Source organism: Ipomoea triloba, chromosome 6 (assembly GCF_003576645.1).
Source record: "Ipomoea triloba cultivar NCNSP0323 chromosome 6, ASM357664v1".
NCBI lineage: Eukaryota > Viridiplantae > Streptophyta > Magnoliopsida > Solanales > Convolvulaceae > Ipomoea > Ipomoea triloba.
Window position 1 is genome coordinate 21,173,624 of NC_044921.1, and position 26,807 is coordinate 21,200,430.

At 37.1% G+C, this 26,807-nt stretch overlaps 4 protein-coding genes across 5 annotated transcripts; 3 read left to right on the plus strand and 1 right to left on the minus strand.

Annotated features, from left to right (window-relative positions):
- The first annotated feature begins 222 nt into the window (after nucleotides 1–222).
- Nucleotides 223–3,293, plus strand: LOC116022701. Its single transcript, XM_031263532.1, has 6 exons — nucleotides 223–1,084; nucleotides 1,374–1,471; nucleotides 1,787–1,811; nucleotides 2,254–2,374; nucleotides 2,460–2,594; nucleotides 2,760–3,293. Exons 1-6 carry the CDS (start codon nucleotides 550–552, stop codon nucleotides 2,977–2,979), a joined length of 1,134 nt encoding a protein of 377 aa, XP_031119392.1. The 5' UTR covers nucleotides 223–549; the 3' UTR covers nucleotides 2,980–3,293.
- On the minus strand, nucleotides 3,250–13,468 carry LOC116022700 (alpha-aminoadipic semialdehyde synthase). 2 transcript variants are annotated; one of them, XM_031263531.1, is made up of 26 exons: nucleotides 13,324–13,468; nucleotides 13,128–13,225; nucleotides 12,466–12,732; nucleotides 12,296–12,382; nucleotides 12,073–12,202; nucleotides 11,817–11,990; nucleotides 11,634–11,716; nucleotides 10,871–10,987; nucleotides 10,469–10,544; nucleotides 9,292–9,463; nucleotides 8,837–8,933; nucleotides 8,566–8,732; nucleotides 8,256–8,313; nucleotides 7,768–7,908; nucleotides 7,128–7,475; nucleotides 6,698–6,778; nucleotides 6,483–6,548; nucleotides 5,935–6,052; nucleotides 5,575–5,704; nucleotides 5,274–5,353; nucleotides 4,951–5,109; nucleotides 4,567–4,804; nucleotides 4,342–4,450; nucleotides 4,080–4,238; nucleotides 3,678–3,747; nucleotides 3,250–3,532 (listed from the first exon to the last, which is right to left on the minus strand). In XM_031263531.1, exons 3-26 carry the CDS (start codon nucleotides 12,712–12,714, stop codon nucleotides 3,480–3,482), a joined length of 3,162 nt encoding a protein of 1,053 aa, XP_031119391.1. In that variant the 5' UTR covers nucleotides 12,715–12,732; nucleotides 13,128–13,225; nucleotides 13,324–13,468; the 3' UTR covers nucleotides 3,250–3,479. The 2 variants fall into 2 exon arrangements, with proteins under 2 accessions (XP_031119391.1, XP_031119390.1); XM_031263530.1 differs by having other exon boundaries at nucleotides 13,128–13,396.
- A 4,290-nt stretch (nucleotides 13,469–17,758) lies between these two features.
- LOC116023246 (pectinesterase) lies at nucleotides 17,759–20,739 on the plus strand. Its single transcript, XM_031264236.1, has 3 exons — nucleotides 17,759–18,965; nucleotides 19,066–19,226; nucleotides 19,887–20,739. The coding sequence occupies exons 1-3, from the start codon at nucleotides 17,989–17,991 to the stop codon at nucleotides 20,582–20,584; spliced, it is 1,836 nt and encodes a 611-aa protein (XP_031120096.1). The 5' UTR covers nucleotides 17,759–17,988; the 3' UTR covers nucleotides 20,585–20,739.
- A 3,267-nt stretch (nucleotides 20,740–24,006) lies between these two features.
- On the plus strand, nucleotides 24,007–26,341 carry LOC116023822 (probable pectinesterase/pectinesterase inhibitor 54). The gene is made up of 3 exons (XM_031264839.1): nucleotides 24,007–24,380; nucleotides 24,729–25,298; nucleotides 25,610–26,341. Exons 1-3 carry the CDS (start codon nucleotides 24,053–24,055, stop codon nucleotides 26,287–26,289), a joined length of 1,578 nt encoding a protein of 525 aa, XP_031120699.1. The 5' UTR covers nucleotides 24,007–24,052; the 3' UTR covers nucleotides 26,290–26,341.
- The last annotated feature ends 466 nt before the right edge of the window (nucleotides 26,342–26,807 follow it).

Below are 26,807 nucleotides of genomic sequence, written 5' to 3' on the forward strand. Positions count from 1 at the left end.
TGAGGTACTACCACGCCAACCATGTTGGTTAAACTTGAAACATTATAATTATTAAATTAATTATCTGACCAAATTTGACTGAAATTGACTCGATCAAATTTATGTACTGTCAGGTACAGTACTATTTTCAGGTATATTTCATATATTAAAAAAAGGTTAAAAAAGAAACAGTATTTGGCGGTTGTGCTAGCTAGGGCTAGTGGGCTACACGAATGCAAAATCACAACCTCTTTTTGAACAGAAATGGTGCATCATAAAAACTAAAAAGTACATAATAATATTAGAATCTACATCAGATTCTTCTCCTGAAATCTGAATCCCAATAGGAATATCTTCGCAAATTCCTCCTGATTCACTTACAAAGCTGAGAGGATGATGATCTGCTCTATCCGTTTCGATTTCTCATCGTCCAGCATGCTTGTGTTGTGTTTATAGATTGACTCTTCCTTTTCGCAAATCATTTCACAGCAATTTGGAATTCGGATTTCCTTAAATTAGATGTTATTTTTGGATTTGATGTGCGAGAGGTTATATTCTTGAGAGATCGTTATGATAAGCAGGCGAAATTGCGCGCGCTTGTTTTCGATCGCAGTTACTTCTCGTACATTCTGCCATCATCATCCTCGCCGTCGAGGCCTTTGCGGTGGTGGTTGTTTAATGGCCGCCGCTTCGTCGCCTCCGTTCGCCTCGCATCCTAAATTGGGGTTCCGCTGTTTTCCTGGTGGGAGGCCGTCTCTTGATGTGTGTGGTAGGGGTAGATACTGGAATGGATCTGCTGCTCTCGTGCTCAGGGGTTGTTGCTCCGGCAAAGCTTCAAATGCCGCCGGAAAATGGCCTACCGACGGCAATTTTTATTCCGCCAGTAGTAGTATAAATGGGAATAACAATGGTTTGCCTAAGCCACGTGCAGTTTCTCCCTGTTTGCCTCATTTGCTTCGTGATTCAGAGGAGTTTAGGCTGGGTGATGAGCTTTCAAGCTGTTCTAATAGTAACAGTAAAGCTTCCCTCCGAGGAGGAAGCTCTCTTGGATTCTCCAATCATTATTTGCCTGAAAAAATCGAAGTTGCTGTTGATGTCGATGAGGGTAATATTAACATTTTCTGTGTCCCATTTGAACCATTTATTGTGTTATTACTCTAATAGCTGATGACCTTTACTTCTTGCTCCTTCCAAGCTATGCCATTTGACCATTTCAGATCAACACTTTACTGACCTATTGGTTGGTGTTTGTTGACTTGCCATGGGTGGTTTTATTAAATGACTGACCATGTTATAAACTTCTTACCTAATTCATGTGATTTGGTGATATTCTATTTTCTGATTACTTTTATCCCATTCTCATAATCAATTATTTATCCTTTGGTGTGATGCAGTTCTTGGAAACTTTGTTTCAGCTCTCAATCGGTTTATTGCTGATCGCTACGCATCGCATCACTCGGTTTCTGAATATCATGTATATGAGTTTTTCAAGGTATTATGAGTAGCACTTCAACATTTTCTTTTATCTATCCCCTACTGATATCTGCGAGTTAATCATATATACTTATTTTCTCATAGAATGAAAATATAGCTTTAAATACGAATAATACTCAATAACCCATGCCTATGATGTTCATTGGTCATTCAGTCCTGCTACAAATTTTCATCTGTGCTCCCCTGTCTAGAATATGTATTTGGATTTCAGTCTTTGTGAGTATTAGCCTATATATTCTTTTCAGTTGGTTTTGATGTAGTTTAGAAACAAAACCTGTCTACACCTTCTGACCCACTCTCTTTCCTGTTACAGATATGGAATTGCTCCAGGGATGAAGGTATTGTCTCCATGTTAAATATGATAATAATCTTTTAACTTTTGAGGAGGGAGGTTTTTTCCTCGGGTTTTCTACTGATTCAAAATCTTGTCAGTATTACAAACTAGAGCTCTGCCTTGTTCATATATTCTTCTATCTCTCATTGTCCTAGTTACCTAGTATCTTGCATTCCCAGACATCCAGCATCTTTAAAAATTAAAAAGATAAATAAAAACCGAAAAATAGATGTATTGTCAAATCTCATTTCAAGTGTAGGCTTTAGTTCTTCACATATTTAGTGCAATTGTTACTTTCTGATTTATATCCATATGTGGTTTTTATTTATTTATTTATTTAAATTTATTAATATCTAGACTAAGTTATCTCATTCTGAATATTGGGATTATATGTCTGACAAAAAGTGGATTAATTTGTGGGTAAAAAAGTTCCTCCCTTGTGACAGCTGATATTCGTGTTCATGAATTCTTCAAGACATCTTATTTCAAACAAGGGATACATCCAATTCCAGGTGCTAAGCAAGCTCTGCAAAACTTATCCAGATTCTGCAACCTTTCAATAGTTACGTATGTACTCCCTGGCTACACATGTAATGGCTTTTTATTGTGATCTTAGTGTTGAGTTAATGATCATTTGGTAATTTCTTCACAGGTCCCGACAAAATGCAATTAAAGATCACACAGTTGAGTGGATTGAGAAGCATTATCCTGGTCTTTTTCAGAATATGTACTTTGGAAATCATTTTGCTTTAAATGGAAAGTCCATACCAAAATCAGAAATTTGCAGGTACCGAAATCAAAATTCGTGGTTGTGTGTGTTGTCAGCTTGCTTAAGCCACTTAATTCTGTGTAGTTTGGCTTCGGAGAATGGTTTTCATAGATTATTGCAGACAAAAGGAACGAAAACTAGAAATGTTGTCTAACGTTATTCATGATGAACCAACTCTGGTAGGTCACTCGGAGCAAAGGTTTTGATCGATGATAATCCAAGATATGCGATCGAGTGTGCTGAAGTTGGAATGAAGGTTCTTCTCTTTGATTACGAAAATTCTTATCCATGGTGCAAGACAGAGTCGGTTGAAGGCCACCCCCTAGTCACTAAAGTTCATAATTGGGAAGAAGTGGAGCAGCAATTAGTATCGTGGACTTTTCCCAAAATCATTGCAAAGTAGGTTCGGTAGATAATTTGATGATTCATCTGAGTTCTTACTCTTGTATTATCCTGGGTCCTGGCTAGGTGGAATGCTGGTGGGAGACCATTGAATCAAATCTGTGATAATAGATAGACCTGAGTTTATTCCCTTTCCCTTTCAGGGCCAACCCTCCTTCCACTTTCATTATTTTTAAGAAATGGGGCAAGGTTTAGGCTCCTAAAATCTTTATTTCAAGTAGATTGTATGACAAAGGTGGACAATAGAATGAAGCTTGTATAAAACATGGAATTTATTTGGTAACTTCAATGATTATAATAAAAGCATTTGGGTTCCATCTTTCCCATTAGATTTACTTGTTTTTCCAATATAGTCTCATAGTGAAGGAATTCTGCTATCAACTATACTTATAACTTGGTCCTGCTACTGCTTATGATGTTGGTGTTCATATCTTCCCATTAAATTGGGAAGAGGCTATCTAACATCTATAAACACTTGGATGAACATTTAGGGCTTCTCAGCTACTCGATCTTCTCTACCAACTTTAAACCGTATGCCTGCAGAATATCCAGTGCTGCAAATTCTCACAGAACAAGCGTGTTACTTACAGCATTAAGGTAATCATTAGTATTCAGTATATGAAGCTGAGAAGAGCAATCTAAGGTAGTAAAAGATGAGGTTGTGTTTGGGCAAACCCCAGAAATGAAAGACTAAAGTACCTGGTACATAAACCTCTGCATCAGTAGGCCTTAAAACGCCAGTTGCTTTTATCTTTTGTGACAGTAACAACTGCAAAGTAGAGAATTCAATCTTAGTATGGTATCACAGCCATTGATTCAAATGTATGATGTGGGGGGCAACCCCAACCAAGTTGGTCAGAATGTTGACTTGATAACTACACGTCTACAAGGTGTCAAGGTTACAAGTTCAATTCTCAACGGGAGTGACCTATTGGCCTTATTGGTTTGAATTGGTCAGCTATTCGACAACCTAGTCATTTGCCGGCTAGGGTTATAATGCTTAGTTTAACCAATGCACACCTTCAGGTAGTGGTTGTGGGTTTCCTTCGTCACCCACTCTAATGTATGATGTGAAAATATGAATAATTTGAAGAAAATTACCAGTGCCCCGATGGCAGCTGGAATCCCGACTGTTATAGCCATTGCGGTGGTTGTTCTTCCATCATTAGTCCTTCCAAATTCCAAAAGAGTGGCTTGGTGGGTTTCAGTCTGGCCGTCTGGGAAATCTACCACCACTTCATGGTGTAAAAGCACCATGTCCTGATGGCATTATCAAGTCAATCATACTATTAATGAATGAATGAATGAATGAATGAATAATGGCAATAGATTGACAGGCTAGTATCATTAATTGACAAGTTACCTTCTCTCCCTCTGTGTATGTCAACCGCTCCTCCATACGTGAGCAAGTAACATCAAATGCAGATTTGCAGGATACTGGAATTTCTATTGACTCGTGAAATCCCAGAAATCTAACAAAATATTGGCTCAATCAGTAACAACTCTTTTCAGCATAGAACAGTGAGAACTATATACTCGTAGTATTTATTACTTTCATACTGCATAAAGACTTATGCTGTCAACTTACAGGATAGTTTTGGCTGTGTTTGCGGCTGTGTCTTCAGTTTTACAATGTCCCAGTGCCATAATCTGATCTATTATGTCTTTCTCACCAACCGATGGTGCAGACAATTTCTTACTATCAATTCTAAGGAGTTCATGCAGAAATTCTGCATATGTGGTCTTCTTTCCATGTTCAAGAATGGATATAGTTTCTGTGTTGAAAAAGCCCACCTTTGCAAGTGTCCCCATTATTTCACTAAAACCTGCAAATCATCTTAATCTGTAAGTTTAATCATCCTAGAAAGCTTGACACACTTAATAGCTGCTTTTCCAATGCAGTCGGGAAAGAGCAAATTTGCTCTCAGACAGTTAAACAAGGATATTATAGAAAGCCTAAAAGATATCATGCCTTCATGACGAAGGGTTCCTCGAAACACTGTTGATGCTTCTTCTCCTATTCCATATAAGTCCCCATAAATTAAGGAGTTGCGATTTGGGAGACACTCCAATGCAAATGCTGGAAAATTTTGTATGCGAATCTTTGAAGCTGAATCATAAAGATTTTGACCTGCATATTACACTGTTTAAGTATAAAGAAGCACTGCAGGACTACATCTAGCCATTAACATTAATTTTATTGGCTTGTATCAAGAGCTATTGAATTGAGCAGTTGAGCCCCATAAGAAAAAAAAATTTCAAGCTAGTAAAAATTGAAGGCACTTTAGAAGACACCTTCAACTTCAACAACTTCTCCTTGAAATCTGTAGGTAGCTGGATTGCGCCCAGCTCTTAATGCCCCTGCTGGACTCCAACTGGAAAATTGTTTGAGAGTAAGACAGTTAAAATCTGTTTTTGAATAGAGGAATAATGACATGGGATGAGAGACTCAGGGACAAGGGAAGGGAATGTCGGGCAGTGTTCCACATTTTTTGTTATCTTGATGGACTGGCATATTCAGAAGTCAACTTCACAGCATCAAGTTCAGAAAAAAAATTACACTGAAGCACCATAATTCAGAGGGTTAAAGCTATACCTGAACTTATAAGCTAATGGGTTGTTTGCAGCTTCTGGGGATGGAAGACCACCGCAGTAAGAAACAAAGGACTTGATCCTTCCATTCCGTGCATGTGCTTGGTTGATAATGTTCATTGCCATCATATGATCTGAAACATAAAACAGGGAAATTTGATTACTTTGGAACAAAGGGTAAAAGACCAAAGCTAAAAGGCATTAGCAATAAAAACAACAAAAAGCTCTCATCTTCGAAATATTTAGCAACTTTTTATGAATTTTCTATCTTAAATGTATTTAAACTTTTTTTTTTAAAAGAAATGATTGGAAGCTAATAACATGATTTGACCTTTTGGAATTCATATCTATAAGCGCACATTACCTATTCCTGGGTCCAAACCCATTTCACCAAGAATCGTAACACCAGTGCTTTTTGCATCTTCACTTAGACTTGACATAGAATCATCAACATAGCTGCTGGTGACAAGGTTCCTCTTCAGCTACATCATAACATAAACACAGCATTACTTGAGGAAATTAAAGTGTGTAATCATTGAATTACCCTTGCAAAAATGCAAACTTTTTCAGTCTGTACACTTGTTTCACTCATTCAGTGCAATGATGGCGCATTCCTTATTTAACTATATTATTTCCGGCCATCATCTTCTTGACAGATTGTAAGGTAGCAACTAGAGGAAAAGAAGTGCTTGACTTAGCTTCCCTACTTGCAAAAGTTAGCCTCTTTTCTTTTGAAATAAACTGTTTCTTAATCTAATCCCATCTCTCAAAGAGAGTGACAGACAGTTTTTACTTTGAAATACATTATGGAGCCCTAAGACCTAATGTGCAATCTTACAGTAGGTAAAACTGGATCTTTAATGTGCAGAGTTCTGATAACTACTAAGAGTAATAAATACAACAGAAGATTACCTCAATGCATGCACTTGCTACAGTAGAATGGCAACTAGGAGGCAGTAGGCTGACAACTACATCTACCTGTGTAACATAAAGCTGTAAGTTTCAACAAAAGAGGGAGCTCACATTCAATGTATTTTTCCTCTAGTGTAATGAAGACGCTAGCACCATTTTTTATCTTGATTTGTTTAGAGAGAATGAAATTCCTCAAAGTATACAAAAGACAGAACCTGTGAAATGTATTTGTGCAAGCTCTCACGATCTGAGATGTCAAGCTGAATTGCTTTTGCATTTGGAATACTCTCTGTAACCTGCACTTTCATATAGTGTTGGAATCTCATCGGAAGAGTGATGATGTACTATCTTCATTGATAAATGTAATAATAGTGTGAAAGAAATCATCATAGCTACAATTTTCTATATGTTGAATACCTAACCACAATTGAAAATCATGCATTAATATCAGACTACATACCCAATTTCAAGAAATAAGTTTATCAAATGATACAAGGTGGAACTTGATATAGACTAATAACAATGCTCCCAAGTTCAGCACAACTAAATATGACCAAACTGGAGAATTTCAAATTAATGTAAGCAGGAGAGAGTTTATCTTCACTTCAACACAAGGGCTAAAACTTGAATTCAAAAAGCAAATACCTCTTTGGCATCCTTCAAGTATAAAGAAGCAACAATGACTTCAACACAGTTTTGTTCTTCAAAATCATCAGAGATGCACGATTTTAGCTGTTGTTCAGCAGAAATACCACCTAATGATGCTAAAAATTCAACAGCTGGTCTACACACCCGACCAGCACCTAAAATTAAGACTCTGTATTTCTTGTTTGCACTGCAATCCTTTTCAACACTGCTCTCAAGGACTTTCCCAACCTTTAAAGATATCATACTTTTGTCCTTGTTGCTAGATCCCAGATGTTCATTTGGATAAGCTATTGAAGTCAAAGAATCAAGTATTTTATCTAACACATCTTTATCATCTGCTCCAACCTGTAATTGAAAACCACAAATAAATAACCATGTTGCTCAGGGAACCACATAATGAAGAAATTCTGATGGCTTTCTCTTGGTGGAGAAGCAATATAAAATTCTAAAGCATCTGATGAATAGCAATGCAGTGACTCTAATCAATCAGAATCAGACTGAGATTTCACAATCAAGAACCCAAGAAAATGTGATTTCGAATTCCCAGATGCCCCACAGATAGGCTTATGCTAGTCTGCAGTGCATCATGAAAATATTTTTTCTGGATGAACCAAGCATATGCTAGAGCTTAACTTACTTCAACTTCTGAGTATGATAAAGCTTTTGAACTTTGACCCACTTGGCACTTCATCAAGTGGAAGGAGCCACCTGCCTCTTCAATGATATCCAAAGCCTCGTTAATTAAAAACTGATCAAACAAATGACCACTTAGAGAGACCTGCCAGTTTGCAAATTCTATCAGTGACGAGTGATAATAAATAGCTTATGAAAACCATATCAAGATTATGAATGAACATTGATACACCCTTTTTGTAACCCATCGTCTAATATTTGCCCAAACTCAAGGCAGAATTAATAATCAATCATGTTTTTATTGGGTAGGCAGGTTTTCTAGCTGAATATGGGAGTACTACACTAGTTCAGGATGTGTTGTAATGGTTCTAAGAAGCCCTATATGCTTGTCTTTCTTCAATCCTTCCCCCTTTCTAGAACTAGTGATCTAAGAACAATAAGGATAACAATTAGAATAAGAATTTAAGAATAAATTAAAATTAATAATCATACCAATGTGGTGTATCTCTTCTTATTGGATGGCAAGTGATTAAGAATGTCCGGTGAATCTCTGCCAAAGAAAGTGGTAAACATATTGATATTTGTTTGAATTGTAACTGAAATAGACTACTTGGATAACAGTTTCTAACATCCAAACGGCTTTGACACTGACCACTACTACATTCTTGGGTCTACATACTTTAACACAGGTTAGTATGAAACCTCAAAAACACTTAAAAGTTTGATGAAGTCAAAGACAATTAGATAGCAGAGTATGGCAATGAAACAAAAGAAAATAAGATGGTATATATAAAGAACATACTCAAGATCGGACTTCCGCATTCTAGGAATGTATTCATACAAGGGAGTAAGGTTCCCAATATGAACTATACAAGCTCTCTTTAAGGGTGCAGGTAATTCATCAATATTTTTCACAGATGCTAAGCTTCGAACAAATTGTGATAAAATGTCTCCAAAGTGTTGTGAAGCCTACATAAAAGAATGCAAAAGAAATGGAAAATGAAGCAGTACTTGGTATGCTTGGTTATGGACATAAAAAGATCAGTTAATGCTACAAGATCATGTCACTTCACCTCCTTTGCAAACTCTGTTGGAAGAATGTCCACAGTTGAACATATTATACCATTGCCCTCCATGTCATGATGATATGTATTATTAAAGGGATCATATCTGGGATCAATTTTCAAGAAATGATTGTGACCATCAAAAAATGAAATACTCCATAAATAAATGCAATTCTAAATAAAATTGTGTGTGTGTGTGTGTGTGTAATAGGGTGACTTGAATAAAAAGCTTTTGAATCAAATGAAAGTCTATGATTAGATAAAAATTCAAATAAGAGAAAAACTATAAATCTGGAGCCCACAATTCTGTGTAAAAGGAATAGATTTTCATTATGCACTAAAATTGACTGATTAACAAAGGAAGAAATGTGTATATGTATATAAATGGTTTTCCAAAGCTCCCAGGTAGTCAAATAAGAAGATAACTTCCAATTGGAGAATGCATAACCCATACCAAATTATACCTGAAGAAAGGTGAATCAATAGATGTAGTTTGATTGATGAACTCAATTGAGCCTTCTATATCACAACTTATGTCAGAAATTCCAACAAGTCGACATCCATTCTTCATCAAATCTTGAAACTGTTGGGTAGTTAACAATCGAGGGTATCTTCTCTCCCAATACATACAATTTACTGGAAGAAAGAGTTAGGCACTTGAAACAAACATCAAGTAAAACAGCATTTTATCTTTTTGGGAAAAAAAGAAACAGAAGTGTTAAGAGTCCCACATTTATAAAATAACATAGAATATATGGGTTTATAAGGCCATGGGTTAGACTAGCTAATTGGTTGGATTCAATCTTTTAGTGTGATTTGGCTCATGTGCATTATTGCCCAATTGAGTGACCCTAACTCTAATACATAGTATGAGTTTATGAGAAGACATGGTTTACAGAGTCAGTTATTAAATCAGTGAAGAGTAAAAAGTTGTCCAGCTGAATTTAGAGACTAGACCTCCAACAAAATTAATATTTACATTATGGGTTAACCTATCTTCAATTCATTTATTCATTGATGAATTGCCTTACTTTCAATCCTAAATAGCTGGCGGTTTGCTTACTATTTACTAAATGTCAGCGCCTGCCCCTTGGTGTTGCTAGTACCTCCATACTGTCTAGCAATTAAGAGGAGTTAAAAATCATTATCTTTTTGAGAAGAAAAGTTAAATATCATATTATGGTAAATCAAATGAAGAGTGAAGTTGGAACTTCATAGAGGTGCAGTAGCATCCATTACTCAACCTGAACTGTCAGATGCAGTTGTTGACTGCATTTTGGTTCAATAACTATGACTCAAACCTCACAAGAGTGATCAAGTGTTCAGTATTCTCACATCTTGATCTTCCTACATTCATGCCATTGGGAAAAGCCCTTTTCCACACTATTTAGTTGCATTGATACATAGTAAGCTAGAATATTAGGTGTTATAAAGCCCTTGACCCACTTCTAGAGAATACCTAAAACACTGATCTCTAAGCTTATATAATAGACTTGATGGAAAATTGTGACTCATGCAACACAACATTGCATCTGCTTACTCTGAGCATGACACTGGGAACAAATGAAAAATAAAGTCTGTAGTGCATAAATATTAAGTTCTGGGATGCTTCACTCTTTATGATGAGGGTTAATCACTGACCTATAACAGATGCATAAGGGGCTATTTTTTCATGGAAAACAGGTTTGTAGTGCTCTGGATGTGCATAGTAGTCAACCTGAAAGAAAATTAAATTAAAGCTTAGTATCCTTTCCTTTAAGACATAAGGGAAATTCAATTATTCTCTCAGTGAGTCAGTTCCAGAAACAGCAAAGAAGTAAAAATTGTTGAATAAAAAAGCAGTACATAGAAACTACATCACTAGTGCTATATATTATTCTCCTAATAGTTTCTTCACATAATGAAGACCGAATAGGTTGACCTCACTCTTAGATACTATTATAAAGAAGATAAATTCTGGAAAGTGGAAACAAAGAAAATCACAAACCACTAAACCAGTATCATTGGTGTGGTTATCAGACAAAAAGAAGCCAATTCACAAACCTTATCAAATGATTTTGAAGGATCCTTATGCTCCACCATGTCTTGACAGGTCACAACACAACCATAGACTTGAAAGACCCTCTTTGATGATGGCCTCATTGGAGTAAGATCCTTGTCCTAAACAATGAGAACTCCCATTAGTAAATCTGTAAATGTTTAACTTAAGCTATGACAACAGTGATATAAGAAGAAAAACAAAAGCAACACATTATTTCCTGAATCCCTACCAACCATATTGTTTGTTGAAGTGGATACAAATGTGGACACAGGTCAAATGAAAAGAAAAAACAGGACAGGAAAACTCAAGAAACCAACAGTCATCCATATGATAATAATTTCTTTTTGTGACATATACTTTATAATATAAAATATAAATCTAAAAAAAATTAAAATAAAATAAAATAACCTTAGCCAAGTCCATGTAGAGATTAATAAAATCTTGAGCGAAGGAAGTTGCTTAATACACAAGCAAAGGGACATGGAAGTGTTGTACTTCTAATAGTAATACATGGCAGTTGAACCTAAGCTACATAAAACTATGCAGCAAAGATAATATGCTCTTGGAGTAGATATATTATGAAGGGATTTGACAATCTATTCAAGGAACAACCCTTGTTCTGCCATTACTAGAGGTGGTATATCTCAAGGGCTAGTTCTAAATTCATGTTTAAAAAAATCAGTCTAGCAGAATGACTTGATCACAAATTTCTAAAAGGAACATGCTAACATGTGTACTGTCATAAGGAACCAAGTCCAACATTACCGTGCCAAACAGTTCTGGAAGTTTGCTTGGATCCACATATGTATGAGGAAGGAGCTTAAAAATTTCTTGTGCACCATGAGAAACTACAGAAAAATATCAATAGTTATTCCGATGTAATTAAAATCAATGGTGTGGTCTTACATTAAATGAATGATTAGAGGATCCCATAAGATTCTAATGTACCATTTCCTGAACCAGTGAAAACAAAAACAAGAGGACAGATCCCTGAAGGAAGTCCTGTAGTGGCTATCTCTTCACCCACAGATATTACAGCAGCTTTTGCAGCAGCCAATGAGGAGTACATGTAAGATGAACCCAGTGAGAGAAAAGGTGTTGAATATCCAAGGTTAAGATACCCTGTAAATAGAAGAACCATTCAGTAAGAGATACTTCATTACTTCTCGAATGCAATTTGGACAATAGATGTAGTGATACTTACATTGTCCTAGCCCACGTAAAAAATCAATCATTCCAGCTCTACCAGCAAACTTCCCAAATGCAAGTAGCCTCTTCCCATGATCTCCAACTATAAGTTCGTAATCAAACAATGATGCCTTTGATGCTAAGATCTGAAAATCAGGAGCAAAGTTTTCAACAGTCAACAGAAAAAGTCACCAGCCTACATTATCCTTCAATGAATCCAATAAGTATCAAAACCTAACCTTATCTAACAAAGGCATATTTTCCTTTTGTGCCTTGTGAGTATGGGAAAAAAATGCATAAGCCCTGTCAGGAAGAATCATATCCAACTGCAGCAAGATTAACCAATTTGTGTTAGCAATCAGAACCCATTGGCCACATCAAAAAGTCAATTATAGTAAAATGCCAGCACCTTGGGTTGTTTGATTCCCAATATGAGACCACACTCTGACAAGTCCTCAGATACCTCACAACCAACATCCTCATAGAGTGCATCATGATGAATGCGCTTGGTGGACGGCTGCACAACGATGCGGGCCACTCCAGTTTTACCTTTGCCACCATGCAGCAGTCGAGCACAATGTGAAGGGGTCAGAGGAACCCTCCTTTCCCACTTGTTAGTAGACTCAGCAAGGATTCCAACAATCCCATTGCCAAGCATGGTTACTACCTAACACCCCTACATTGCAACATCTAATATTATTGCCTTACAAAGTGTAAATTCTGAACTAAACCTCAATGCAGAAGTAATAATCATGGATTCATGGTAAGCACAAGAGTAAACTATTTTCTATGTAGACTAGACTACTTATTTCAGATGCACTCATTCTCGATTTAATCTCGATAGAATTTTTTGTCCCTTACCTACCGCACACAGTTCCATAGCGATTAGTAACCAAAAAAAAGTAATGAAGGAAACGAAACAGACAGATGAACACAGATTAATCAGAGACAGCTCAAAATAACACTTCTCAACTTTATTTTCCCGGAAATAACAACAGTTATGAGTACGAAAGCAGAAACAATCAACAGAGCTCTTGATCCAGAATACAGAGCGAGTGAAGATCACGTTACCTAAGGCTAGCAAAATATCTGTCGCCGACTCGCCGTCCGTCGGTCGGAAAAGGTGGAGTGAAGCAAATCAGCAAATGTGATTCACGGCGGATGTGAAACTGAAAATGACAGATTGATGATGATTAAGCGGTAAACAATTCTATAATCCCAAGCAAACAGCGAAGTATGATTGGGGGAACGGTGGATTATAATGTACCAGCTTTTGTCTGTTCTGTGCAGTTATTGGAGCAGGCAAGCATAGCATGCAATCACAATTACGATAATTTGAACTGCATTTCAGTGATCAGCTGCACCGCTGGATATTAATACCACTATGCAATGCGTGGCATTTTCGTCATTTTCATGTCTAAAAGTGCTATTTGTAATAAATTCTTTAAAAAATCACATTTTTAGTCCTTATTTATTTGTTTCTGATGGTATTTAATTTGGTGTATCTTGAATATCATACAAAGAAAAAATTTAATATTTTGCTTTATAGAGTTATTATATGGAGTATGAAATATGTAAGATTATAATTCTTAACAGATAAAATTTGTCTATATTTATCATAAACTTAAAAGCGAGTTTATAAGATGCATAATATATTCGCCCAAAAAAATTTATATTATCAAAAAATTGTCCATATATGAATTAAAAGTAAAGGAAAACGATTTTGATGTTTTTTATATGGTAATGTTTAATTAAATAATTAATAATTAGTAGTGGGGCATAGGTGATGGATTCACGAATGAAATCATTGTCAAGAGGAAAAGAAGAGATGGTGAGAATGACGTGTCGCTTCAATCCGAACGTGATTAGTTGGATCAACATTCCACATAAGTATAGGTTTTGTTTAACCAACGTTGCACGTGTTGTTCACCCGTTCACCCAAAAAGCGGACGGAAAGTGGCAGGCTAACATATTTGCACATTTCGCTTTATACAATGTACCCAAACGGCCAAAAGTCAGGATACGAGAATTCAATTTCAATACGTCAAGTTACGCCCATCTTGCCCGCAAGTTATATTGTGGACCATGATTATAGCGGATACTGTAATTATGTTGAACGGATATTGCAGTTGTGTTGGAAAAAAAAATTACAGTTGTGTTGAAAGGAGACTGCAGATACATAAAACAGAGACCGTTCATCCGTTCAACACAACTACAATATCTGTTCAACACAACTGCAGTATCCGTTCTACACAACTGCAGTTTCAGATGGATGACACGGTCTCGATTCCGCGCAACTACAGTTCCCTTTCAACACAACTGCAGTATCACCCATGGTCCACAATGCATTGTGGACATGGCCCAAGGTATAACGACTGCATCTTGCCCCGACTCCAAGGTCAATTAGTGATAAGCTCTTCGATTGATAATTTTTTTCCTAAAAAAAGAATGCCATTTTTATTTACTCAATTATATGTTTATAGTTTTTTTTTTCTTTTTTTGAAAATTATCTCTTTGTATTTAAAAATTAGGAAAATTACTCTTAGATATTTTTCAGAAAATATTTTTATTTTTCGTGTTTAGTTGTATTCCACCAAATTATCTTTATGTTTTTAGTTCATTTTTAATAAAATGAGCATAATTGTATAGTTAAATATTTTAAAAAAAGAATGCCATTTTTATTTACTCAATTATATGTTTATAGTATTTTTTTTTTTTTGAAAATTATCTCTTTGTATATAAAAATTAGGAAAACGACTCTTAGATATTTTTCAGAAAATATTTTTATTTTTCGTGTTAGATGTATTCCATAAAATTATCTTTATGTTTTTAGTTCATTTTTAATAAAATGAGCATAATTGTATAATTAAATATTTTAATTATTTTATTTATAATAATATAATAACAACATTTATAATAATAATAATAATATAAATGGTGGTAGTGGCAGTGGTGATGGTGGTGATGGTGGTGATAGTGGTAGTGGTGGTAGCGATGATTGCGGTAGCCGTGGTAGCAGTGGTAGTGGTGTTCGTGTTGGTGGTGGTGGTAGTGTGATAGTGGCGGTAGTGATGTGAGAGCATTTTCCTTTTACCAAACACTTATTTTTCTTTGGCTCACATTTTTTCACTCTTTATCAAACATTGTAAATCCTGAAAATGATTTACAAAAATCAGGCATGTGAATATGTGAGGTTGGATGAATGGACTAATCAACGATTTTGTAGTTGGCAGTTTATATTGTGGATCATGAATCAAAATGATGTCATTTTGATATTTAAGCTTTAACAGATTGTGTAGTTCATCGTTTCTCATGTTTCAAACTTTCAATACAAATTTTAATTTATTCTACGTACAAAATCAATATTCTTAAGGTACCAAATTTTTTAACACAAGACACATACACATGTTATATATTTACTTATTCCCAAATCTGATTTATGTAGATAATATATGTCCTACAGGCACATAATTTCATAATACAATACATAAATTCGTAAAATAAGACACAAATATGTTGTGTGTTACACAACTACTAATCTATATCAGGTACAGAATCTATACGCTTAAGGTACAGAATTACATAACATGAGACACAACAATGCATAAAACAAGACACATACGCATGTTTTATATTTACTTTAGTTCAGGTACAAAATTGTATAACATAAGACATTAAAAAAATTAAAAACGCATAACACAAGACACAAAAACACATAACACAAACACAAAAGTGCATGTTATATTTACTTTATTTCAAGTACAAAATCCATACACTTTGCATAATACAATTGCATAACATGTGGCACAGAAACGCATAACATAAGACACATAAACATGTTTTATAGTTAAAAAAGAAGCTTTATAATGTGAACTGAACAACAAACGGTTGCTATCAAAATTAAAATTTTAAACTATGTCATTTAGGACCAATGTCCGCAGTATGGACCCTGATCCATGGTATAACGATTAGTTGTAGTTCAATCATTATTATGTTGACAATGACTGATACATTTGTGTAGACCACAAATAAAAAGTACATTATTTGTGTAAATAACGTACATTATTTGAGTACTGAAAGTACATTATTTTGTATACTATCAAATAATATACATATAGTATATTAAAAATGCATCTTGTATTCAGAGAATGTATTTTCAGTACCCAAATAATAGATTTATAGTATATTAAAAATGTACTTTTTATGATCTACACAGCACTCTGTGAATCATGGATCACAAAAACAAAAAAACAAAAAACAAAAAACAAAAAAAAAAAACAAAAAAAAACTTATCAATAAGATTAATCTTGTTATGGCCCTGTTTGGTAAATAATCAGCCTATCAGCCAATATTAGCTTATTTGATCACTATTAGTTGTTTGGTTAATAAGCTTTTTGTACCTCTAAAATACTAAAATTCAAAAGGCTACTCAAAGCAGCCTTTTTAATTAGCTTTTTGAGAAAAAAATTTATACCAAACAACTATCAGCTAACAGCTAATCTATCAAACAACTTTTTACAATCAACTAATGTTATTAACAAATCATACCTTCTAACCCAAACAGCCAACCCAATCAGCCAACAACCATTATCAAACAGGGCCTATATGATTTTAATTAAGTAGTCGAAGAAATATGTAGTTCATCCTTGGATTGGGCTGAAGGTCCAGGGCTACATAGAACAATGGGCCGAAGTTTTTCATATTTGGAAAATTTACTTTGGGTTTAAACAACAGTCTCATTATTATGCGCCTACACAAACTACAAAGGACGAATTATACCATGAACCGCCTTATATTTTAGACAAGCGAGTTAGTCTCAGTATTAATTCTCGAAATGCCTCCATCCCAACATATGGTGAGCCCATAATACACCACACCTATAGCCACATTGGCAAATTATGCTGTGGACCCAGGTACACCTTGCAAGGTGGATCTGGATCCAAAACTACGTCGTTTTTGTCTCCTCTTTTTTTTTTTTAATTTTATTTTATAATTAGTAAATATATTGTTGAATATAGAGTTGTCCAAAAATGTGTGAATGTAGAGTATAGAAATCGTGAATGTAGATTTATGATTGTGTGAATGTAGAGTTGCCCAGAAATGTGTGAATGTGGAGGTTTCAAATTGTGAATACGGAGTATAGAAATCGTGAATGTAGAGTTATGCACGTGTGAATGTGGAGTATAGGACCTGTGAATATAGAGTTTTGAATGTGTGAATGTGGAGTTTACAAATTGTGAATGTAGAGTATAGTTACTAAACATATAATCATGTAATGTGTGAATGTGGAGTTTACAAATTGTAAATGTAGGGTATAGTGTATGTGAATGTAGAGTATGGTGTATGTGGATGTAGACTCTACGGCATAACAACCCTATTGTTACACTTTTTAATCAATCAGAAAAATTAATGTGAATGTGTATTGAAATAAATTAAATCAATACAAAATGATGAGATGAGATTTCCCTAAAGTAAATGATGTGGGCAAGTAGGAAAATGGTAGATGGAGCATCAACGATAAAAACGGTAGGAAGGAAGACAGACAGCAACGTGGGAGGGAACCTATGGCTATGGCTATGGGTACTAAGGAGAGAAAGAGGATCGGATGTCCTAAAACGTCTCCAATCCACCAGAAAGTTTTGCCCTGGGCAGTAATGAGCGAGTCTGACAAATTTAATCATGTCTCACAAATCCGCATCACGCAACACACTTAGCCAAACTAATGAAACACCAGCAAGAATAAAAGAACCGAATCGAAGCAAGAGAGAAAGGCCGAAGATCGCCGAGACTTAATCGATCTCTTCAGACGTAAAATCTTACCTTCTGCCTTGGATTGGCCTGAATCCAGGGCAGAGTGCAGTGCTCTCTGCCTGCCTGCGGGCCTCCACTACCTCGTACAAGCTAATTAAGCCAATCAATAGAATAGTACACAATGGCGTTCCAAGATTTCGACCTGATTTCCGAGCGGCGAAAGAGGGAGAAGCAGGCGAAAATGCGGAAGAGGATCATAACCGCCTCCATTTTGCTCGTCATTATCCTCCTCATCGCCGCCGCGGCGTTTGCTTATTTTGTGGTGTTGAAAGGTCCCCACGACGATAAGGGCAAGCACTCCACTAAGGCTAAGTCTCATAAGTCTAAGTCAAAATCGGACGAAGACTCGTCTTCCTCTTCCTCCTCCTCTGAGACTGCAGATTCGTCTGTCCCGAAGGGGGAGACGAATCTCGTGCATTCTGAGAAGATGATAAAAACGCTCTGCACAGGAACGGATTTCACCACGACCTGCGAGGACAGCCTGAACAAGGCGGCGAAGGAGAACGCCACCGCCGCGAAGAACCCTAAGGATCTCCTCAAGGCCTCCATGTCCATCGCCGTCGAGGAAATTAAAAAGGCGGTGAAACAGGTCGCCGGCCTCAAGCTCGACATGCCGATGAAGAAAGCCGCGCTGGAAGATTGCAAGGCGCTCCTCACCGACTCCATGGAGGAACTCAACACCTCCATGTCCAGCGTCGGGACGGCCAAAACCCCCGACCTGAACAACTGGCTCAGCGCCGCCATCACCTTCCAGGACAACTGCATCGACGGCTTCCCCGACGGCCCGGACAAGTCCGCCGTTCAGAAATCCCTCAAGATCGCCGAGGAAATCGCCAGCAACGCGCTCGCCATGATCTCCCAGCTCGCCTCCGTGCTCTCCACGCTCCATATCCCCGATTCCGAACCCAAACGACATCTTCTATCCGACGACGAGGAATTCCCGACATGGATGGACCACGAAGATCGCAGGATGCTCAAGGGGGCCGCCGCCGATATTCCCAAACAGCCACCCAACGCCACTGTCGCCAAAGACGGTAGCGGAAAGTTTACCACCATTAATGCAGCTTTAAAAGCCATCCCTGCGAAATACGAAGGACGGTACGTTAGTACGTACGAACTATTTTTGGCACGTCATTTCTACGAACCCCGAACTGAATAGCATAATTCTTAGTTAAACAATAATTTGCTTCTACTGCAGGTATGTGATTTTTGTCAAGGAAGGAATCTACGCAGAAAACGTAAAAATCACCAAAAAGATGGTAAATCTCACAATGTATGGAGATGGATCTCAAAAGTCTATTATCACTGGCAGCAAAAACTATGTAGATGGAATCCCTACATACCAAACAGCAACTTTTGGTAGGTCAATGTATTAGTTTAAACTTTAAACTGTTCTTTTTAGTCATAAATTACAAATTCAACCCTAACAACAACAACTCAATTGGCCTTATTGGCATGCCGAATTTTAGGGCTGCAACAACACAGGACCTCAATTTGTAGAGGACACAATATTTATTTTTGATCTAGCTACTTAAGAAATAAAAAAATCTATAATTAATTCTAAAACACATAAGTTAACCCAAATCACTTCTCCCTCCTAATAATTAAGACCTAAGCATTGAATTTGAAGAGATAACTTGAAGTAACAATTATGTATTTATTTTACCAACAAGAACTGAACCTAAGACCTTCCTTAAACCAAATACACCCTTGTCCACCAAGCCACTACATTATCCAATACACACTTTGAGTATAAAATGTACACTTTTATGAACTTGGAGTGGTTGAGCGGAAGGAAATCATCACGCATCCACACTTAACCGTACCAAGCGTAAGGATAGATCATTAACTTTAGTTATAGGGTAACCTTAAATCTCCAGGGCTAGCTGTCCCACTCTTAGTGTCAGACCATTCAGGGGTTAAATCACTATGTTGACTAGTGAAAACTTTGGGTTACACGAAGAAACATTTTATTGAGATAGAATGTAATTAATTTTGTTGAAATTGTTTTGAATGTAGCTGTTATGGGGGACGGATTCATGGGGCAAGCGCTGGGGTTCCGGAACACGGCGGGGCCGGAGAAGCACCAAGCGGTGGCGCTGAGAGTACAAGCGGACAAGGCAATATTCCTGACCTGTCGAATGGAGGGGTACCAAGACACGCTGTACGCGCAAGCGCACCGGCAGTTCTACCGCGGCTGCTACATCACGGGCACGGTGGACTTCATATTCGGCAACGCCGCGGCGGTGTTCCAGAAGTGCCTCATCTACGCGCGGAAACCGCTGGACAAGCAGCAGAACATCGTAACGGCGCAGGGCCGGTCGGACAAGCGGCAAACCACCGGAATCGTCCTCCAGAACTGCAAAATCCTCGCGGACGAAAAGCTGGAGCCGGTGAAATCGAAGATCAAGACCTTCCTGGGCCGGCCGTGGAAGGAATATTCTAGAACAATCATCATGGAATCGGAAATCGGCGACCTAATCGACCCCGAAGGATTCACGCCGTGGAGCGGCGACTTCGCCCTGAAAACGCTGTACTACGCGGAGTTCGCGAACACCGGCCCGGGGGCGAAGACCAAATCCAGAGTGAAATGGAGCGGTTACAAAGGCGAACTCAAGAAAGACGAGGCGACGCCGTTCACGGTGGCTCCCTTCATACAAGGAGAGCCTTGGATCAAACCGTCAGGATGTCCGGCGAGTTTCGGCTTCAACAGTTAATTAACTGAATCTATCCTTTGAGTTCAGTTAGTTAATTACGAACGTTAATTTTTATGCAACCTAGGTTTTTACTTTTTAGAGTCGTGAACCAAGTTTAGAAAACCCCAACAATTATTCGATCTCACCCCCCGCCCCACATTTTTTTGTTTACCAACCTCTACATGTTTCATCTTATTATTTAATTAGTATAGTCTAATATATATAAAGAGAAGAGCAAAATAATTGTTTCGATCATATGTATACTACACTCAATTAGACCCTATATACTCTTCCATTATAGTTGGGTGGGTACGGAGAAATTTTGAAAAACAATAAAATAGAAGAAACATTTTTTTATCCAATAATAATAATAATAATAATAATAATAATAATAAAATATGTTCCACCCTTTATATTGATATAATTTCTTGCCTTGAATCAAGATTTGACATGTGGAGAAACAAGGGAAAATTTTAAGATAACATATATATATGAATTGAAAAATGTTTAGTTGACATCATGTTTTTCAAAAAATTTAAAAAAAAAACTATTTTAATCAACCAGATTTTGTTAGATATATATGATAAAAAAAATTAAGTGGTGTAGTACCTGATGACAAATTATACCATGAAACATGATCTATGTTGTATATATTGCGGATTTTGGTCCAAAGATAACCTTCAAATTTTGTACCTACAGTTGACTTATGTTATACATGTAGTTAACCGTTTATATACCTTTAACAAATTGAAAGCACATCACATGGTAATTATAGACGCATAATATGATAACTGCAGACATATAAACGGTTAACTGCAAGTACAAAATATGTTAACTGCATACACATGTTAACCAACAGTTATGTTAACATATCTTGTACCTGCAGTTAACAATTTATGTGTTTGTATTAATTAGTTACCATGTGTCTGTAATTACCATGTGATGTGTTTTCAATTTATTTACAGGTACAAAAATGGTTAATTATTGCATATGCAAAATATATTAACGACACACAAATTTTTGAATGATGAGAAACTCGAAACTACTATTTAAAGTGTGCATTTTGTAAAATCTTGCTTTGTGACCTTAGCCGATAAAAAATTACATAGAAGTAAATCAACTTAAGTTGTTCAAAATTAGGTTAAATAAAAAAGGATTGAAGTACTCAATGATGCAAGAAGGATAAGATGTGTCATGTTAGGCACTTTCACTTATTAGAGGTGATGGCTGTCAAGTTCCAAAGCCACCAAGATGGCTTGAAATCTAGCTATAATACAAGTCCATGTCACATTGAGGAGAAAATACTGGTGTACATGACTAGCAAAAGTATAGCCATGCATTATGGAAAGCTTTTCAAGTGTGGGTACAAAAATGTGAGTTCATTTAAGCTTGGTTAATTATAGGAAATATTAGTTTTTCTGTCACGTTTTTTCCTAAGAGATATGCATTTCCAAAAAAAAATTGTGATAAATACACCAAATATAACATTTCGATCTCCATTTTTTTTCTCATTAAAGTTTTTAGTTGGAAAAATTAGTTTAAAATGATCATTTTGAGTAGAGTTAACTTTCAAATTAGGTTGAGTTAAATTGGATTCAGATTTTCTTAAGTGAGAGGTTTAATTTGATTATTATACACTCAAAATTAATAATTGATTATATATTCTCACAATATGTTTATTTAAGTTGAGAAAAATTGGTGTTGAAAAGACTTTTACGTAGCCTTTATCTAGATTGAAAATGGATGTAGGTTTGTATTACTATAAATGCAATTAAACCTTTAAATAAATTTGAATGGTGTAACGTAGAGCTTCTTGATTTCATGTGCACAAGAGAAGGTAGTAACTAGTAAACAATAGTGATTTTTCTTGTAAAAAAAAGGATTTCCCACAATTTTATCCATCCTCCATATCCTGCCTAAAAATGTCAAATCAATCAAAAACATTCTTAAAAAAATAAAATAAAAAATCAATAGCCTAACAAAAGTATCCTATATGAATAGAAAAAAGTGGTGTGTAATTTCAACAAAAGTCCATGTCACATTGTCATCAAATACTAAATATTTTCTGAATAAGTAAGTTCCTTTTATAATCGATTAAAGCAGAAATTGTAACGAAATTAGTTTTGGCAAATTTAGATTGAAGAGGCTACCTGCTGAGTAGTGCTGGTTCATGTCATAATGCTTTAATTTTGTCATGGCTATTTTTTCGGGTGGCTGAGGAGAGACCTAGCTCCCAAATTGGATATTGCATGGAGGATGAAAGTTCATTTTCATGTTCCAGTCACTTTATTGCACTTTAGTGAAAATGCAATAGTGAAATTCTAACAACAAGATTAGAAGAATAAAAGATTGCTAACTTCTAGTGAAATTAAAGATTAGTGTACGTTTTACAACATTTTAGAGTTCAATTTTTAAAAAAGTATATCATCAAACTACCCTATCGACTATATATAGCGGTTTTATTACTTTGATCATAGATTTTCAGTTTAGTACAATAATATTTTTGACTATCGATCAAGTTCATACATATCTATGTAAAATTGGTGAATATTTAGAGTTTTAGACAAAACAAAATATTCGTAAAAATAAAATAGATAATGATAAGCGCCTAATTGTTTATAGTTTCATCTTGCATCTAAGCTTATTTTGCTTGCCATTTGTTATAATTTTGTCCAAAGGGCAGTGTTCCCCATTTGATTCATTTGTGTGTTTAGATGTAAATCTTGATGATTTAGATGAATTGAATGGTTTTTGGAGTATATTGAATGCATGTAGAGTCAATGGGAGGCAATGAGAAGTTGAGGATCGAGATGGATGCAACACTTGTTGGATAGCCAAAGAATGGTGTTTCTAATGGTTCTGATCACATAGGTAAATCAAGACAAAAGTGGAGCAAAAGATTAAGGAATTGCAATTCTCGCACAAATTGTCAACTGTTTAGTATTTTGATCCTATCTCAGCATAAAAATGTCCAAAATCAAGTGATCTTTGCAGCATTGGAATTTGGAAAGCCAACTCAAAGTGCTACAACCGACAACTTTCATGAAGTCCATAAAAGCTAATTCAATTCAAAGGTCTTAGGCGTGAAAAGTTTTCTAGAAGTCAAATAAGTTGCACATAAATTATGCATTGTAAGCATGGGCGCAAGCATGGTCGTGCCTACATTCCAGTGTGCAATTTTTCTAGGCACGGGCTTGGCCGTGGTCGTGCATACCCTGCTCTAATATAGACTAAGATGAGAGGCATCCAAGTCACATGGACTTGGACCGTACCAATCACCAGTGGAACAATGGCCGTCTGAAATTGAACACCAAACCAACTCTGTGTCGTGGGAATATTTGGTGGCCCGTCACTGTAACATCTTAGCTTCCATTCTCCCTATATATACCAATCTCCAATTCGATCAATTCCATTATATATACTGTCTTTCCAACGACAAATTTCGTGCTTTTAATTTGTGTTTATAGTTACGTTGGTTCACTTACATATATGGGGGGAAAGAGTGATTTGGTTACTCCCACTTGGGTAATAATGCTTGTTTTGTTTTTTGGCTCCACCATCGCCGCCGCTGTTTCGCAGGTTGCCGCCCAAGATCGGATACGTATCCAATGTGGGTATACTAGATTTCCCAGGTTGTGTGTCCAGACGTTGTCCGGTTTGGTCTCCGCCGGCGACCACCACGACAAACGTGTTGATTTTGCGGCTCTGCTTCTCAACAACACGATAGCTCACGCCGATCTCCATATTGCCCACTTTGACCAACTCAGCTCCCATTTCGTTTCTTCACATACGCCACAACCTAGACTACAGGCAATAGGTGATCCAACCACAAATCTTTAATTTTTGTTTTCTCTTTTGCATTTGTCTATCTTTTAAGTAACCAAAAATTATATTTTAAAATCACATAGCAACAACCCTAACCAAGTTGGTCAAGCTGTCGAGCTCTTAGTGAAACGTACAATCTATTAATCTTCTTAGTTTAAGTTGATTTACCTCATTGTAATTCTAATATTAGCTAAGGTCAAATATACCAGAGGTGATTATGAGTTTCTCTAGTTACTCAACAAAATAAAATAGAGTTACAGTATATCTTTATTATCTTATATATATGTTATTATATGTTGAGCATAGTATATATATATATTGTGGTTCCAAAAATGTTCAGGTTATTGTGAGGAGTTGATGGGAATGTCTAGGCAGCGGCTGAATCAAGCGCTGGTGGCGATGAAAGAATCTCCGGTGAAGAACAGACAGGACGACATCCAAACGTTGCTGAGCGCCGCCGTGACGTTCCAACAAGCTTGCAAAGACTCGGCTGATCAATATGCGTTTTCCGACGAATTCTTTGCTGGGATTTCCCGTAGCATGGACTACCAGTCGCAACTAGCCAGCAACGCATTGGCACTCGTCAACAGAAATACCGAAATTCCCGGCACCGCCGGACGTCAACTTTCGGAGGAGGATCGTGAGCTGAGACTGCTCCAGACGACGACAAAAGCAAACGTTGTGGTGGCGAAAGACGGGACGGGGAACTTCAGAACGGTGGCGGAGGCCATCCGGGCTGCAAGTGGGCGGCAACGGTTCGTGATATATGTGAAGTCAGGAGTTTACAAGGAGAAAATTCGGTGCAGTAAAGATGGAATCACGTTGATCGGAGATGGGAAATATTCTACCATCATTACCTGGGACGATAGCGTCGGTGGTGGCTCTTCTCTCAGCGGCTCTGCGACTTTCGGTTAGCTCCTCATCCTAAAAATGTTTTCCCCCACCTCAAATCTCACCGGTTAATATCAATCTGATCAGCATTTTGCCCCTTAATTGGACATGTCCGATGTGAATGGAAATTAATCTGAGTATGATACAGGCTTAAAATTGTCTCATACAATCAGAGCTTGAGGGTGTACCCAGTTACACTCTCTTGGGGCACTTTTTGTGCTAGTAAGTTGAGAAAGTAGTTATCAACCTATACTTAAAGAGTCAAGACCATAAAAGCCAATAAGCTCTTCTTACTATGGAAAATGTGATGATTTGTTGTTGTTGCGACAGCAATCACCGGAGATGGGTTTATTGCGAAAGATATTGGATTCCAGAACACGGCGGGGCCGGGAGCGCAACAAGCCGTGGCTTTAATGGTAGCTTCCGACCACTCCGTTTTCTACCGGTGCAGCATTTCCGGTTACCAAGACACGCTCTACGCGCTCTCCCTCCGCCAGTTCTACCGGGAGTGCGACATCTCCGGCACCGTGGATTTCATCTTCGGGAACGCCGCCGCAGTTTTCCAGGCCTGCAATCTGCTGCTCCGCCGTCCCCGCTCCTACAACGTTATCCTGGCCAACGGGAGGACTGATCCGGGCCAAAACACCGGGTTCTCGGTTCAGAACTGTAAGATCACGGCGGGGCCGGATTTCTCTCCGGCGAAGAATTCGTATCTGGGCCGGCCCTGGAAACCGTACTCGAGAGCGGTGGTGATGGAATCGGAAATCGACGGCGCGATATCGGCGAGAGGGTGGATTGAGTGGCCCGGAACGTCGTCGTCCTCCCTCAGGGAGCTTTTTTTTGGGGAATACGCGAACGTCGGGGCTAGAGGCGGGTTGGGTGGGAGAGTCGGGTGGCCCGGTTTTCATGCCATGGGGAAAGAAGAGGCCGAGAAATTCACGGTGGTGAAGTTCCTCGACGGCAATTCGTGGCTGCCTTCCACCGGAATCAATTTCGTCCCCGGGCTGTAATAACTCAATTCTACGGCGGAATTCATTTAATTATGAATGCGATTAGATTAATATGTGGTGGGGTATAAGTGTATAACTAAACAGTATAAAAGAAATACAATTATGCACTATGAAAAAATTAATTTGGTCAGCATTTGTCTCTTAATTGAACCGATTCGATAGGAATATGGATTAATCTAGGTATGATAACAGCTTAACCTCATACTATAAAAGTCTGCTTATAATATTTTGTGATCTGACTCAAAAAAAAAAAATTATTGTTACTTGGTTTTACTACCAAAAGTCCAAAATAGCCCAGGGCTAACCAACAAAGTGGTCATGAAACGAAGTGAAACACTTAAAAAATACTTTGAAATTTTTTTTTTTTTGAAGATAACTTTGAAATTTTGTTATTAATTGTTTTTGTATTTTTGGTAGAACGTAACAAACTATTTAGAATTTTTTTTTCAATATATTTATAAAGTTCAAATTCTAAATATGGTGCTCAAATCCTAATTCCTAAACATGGTTATGATCCA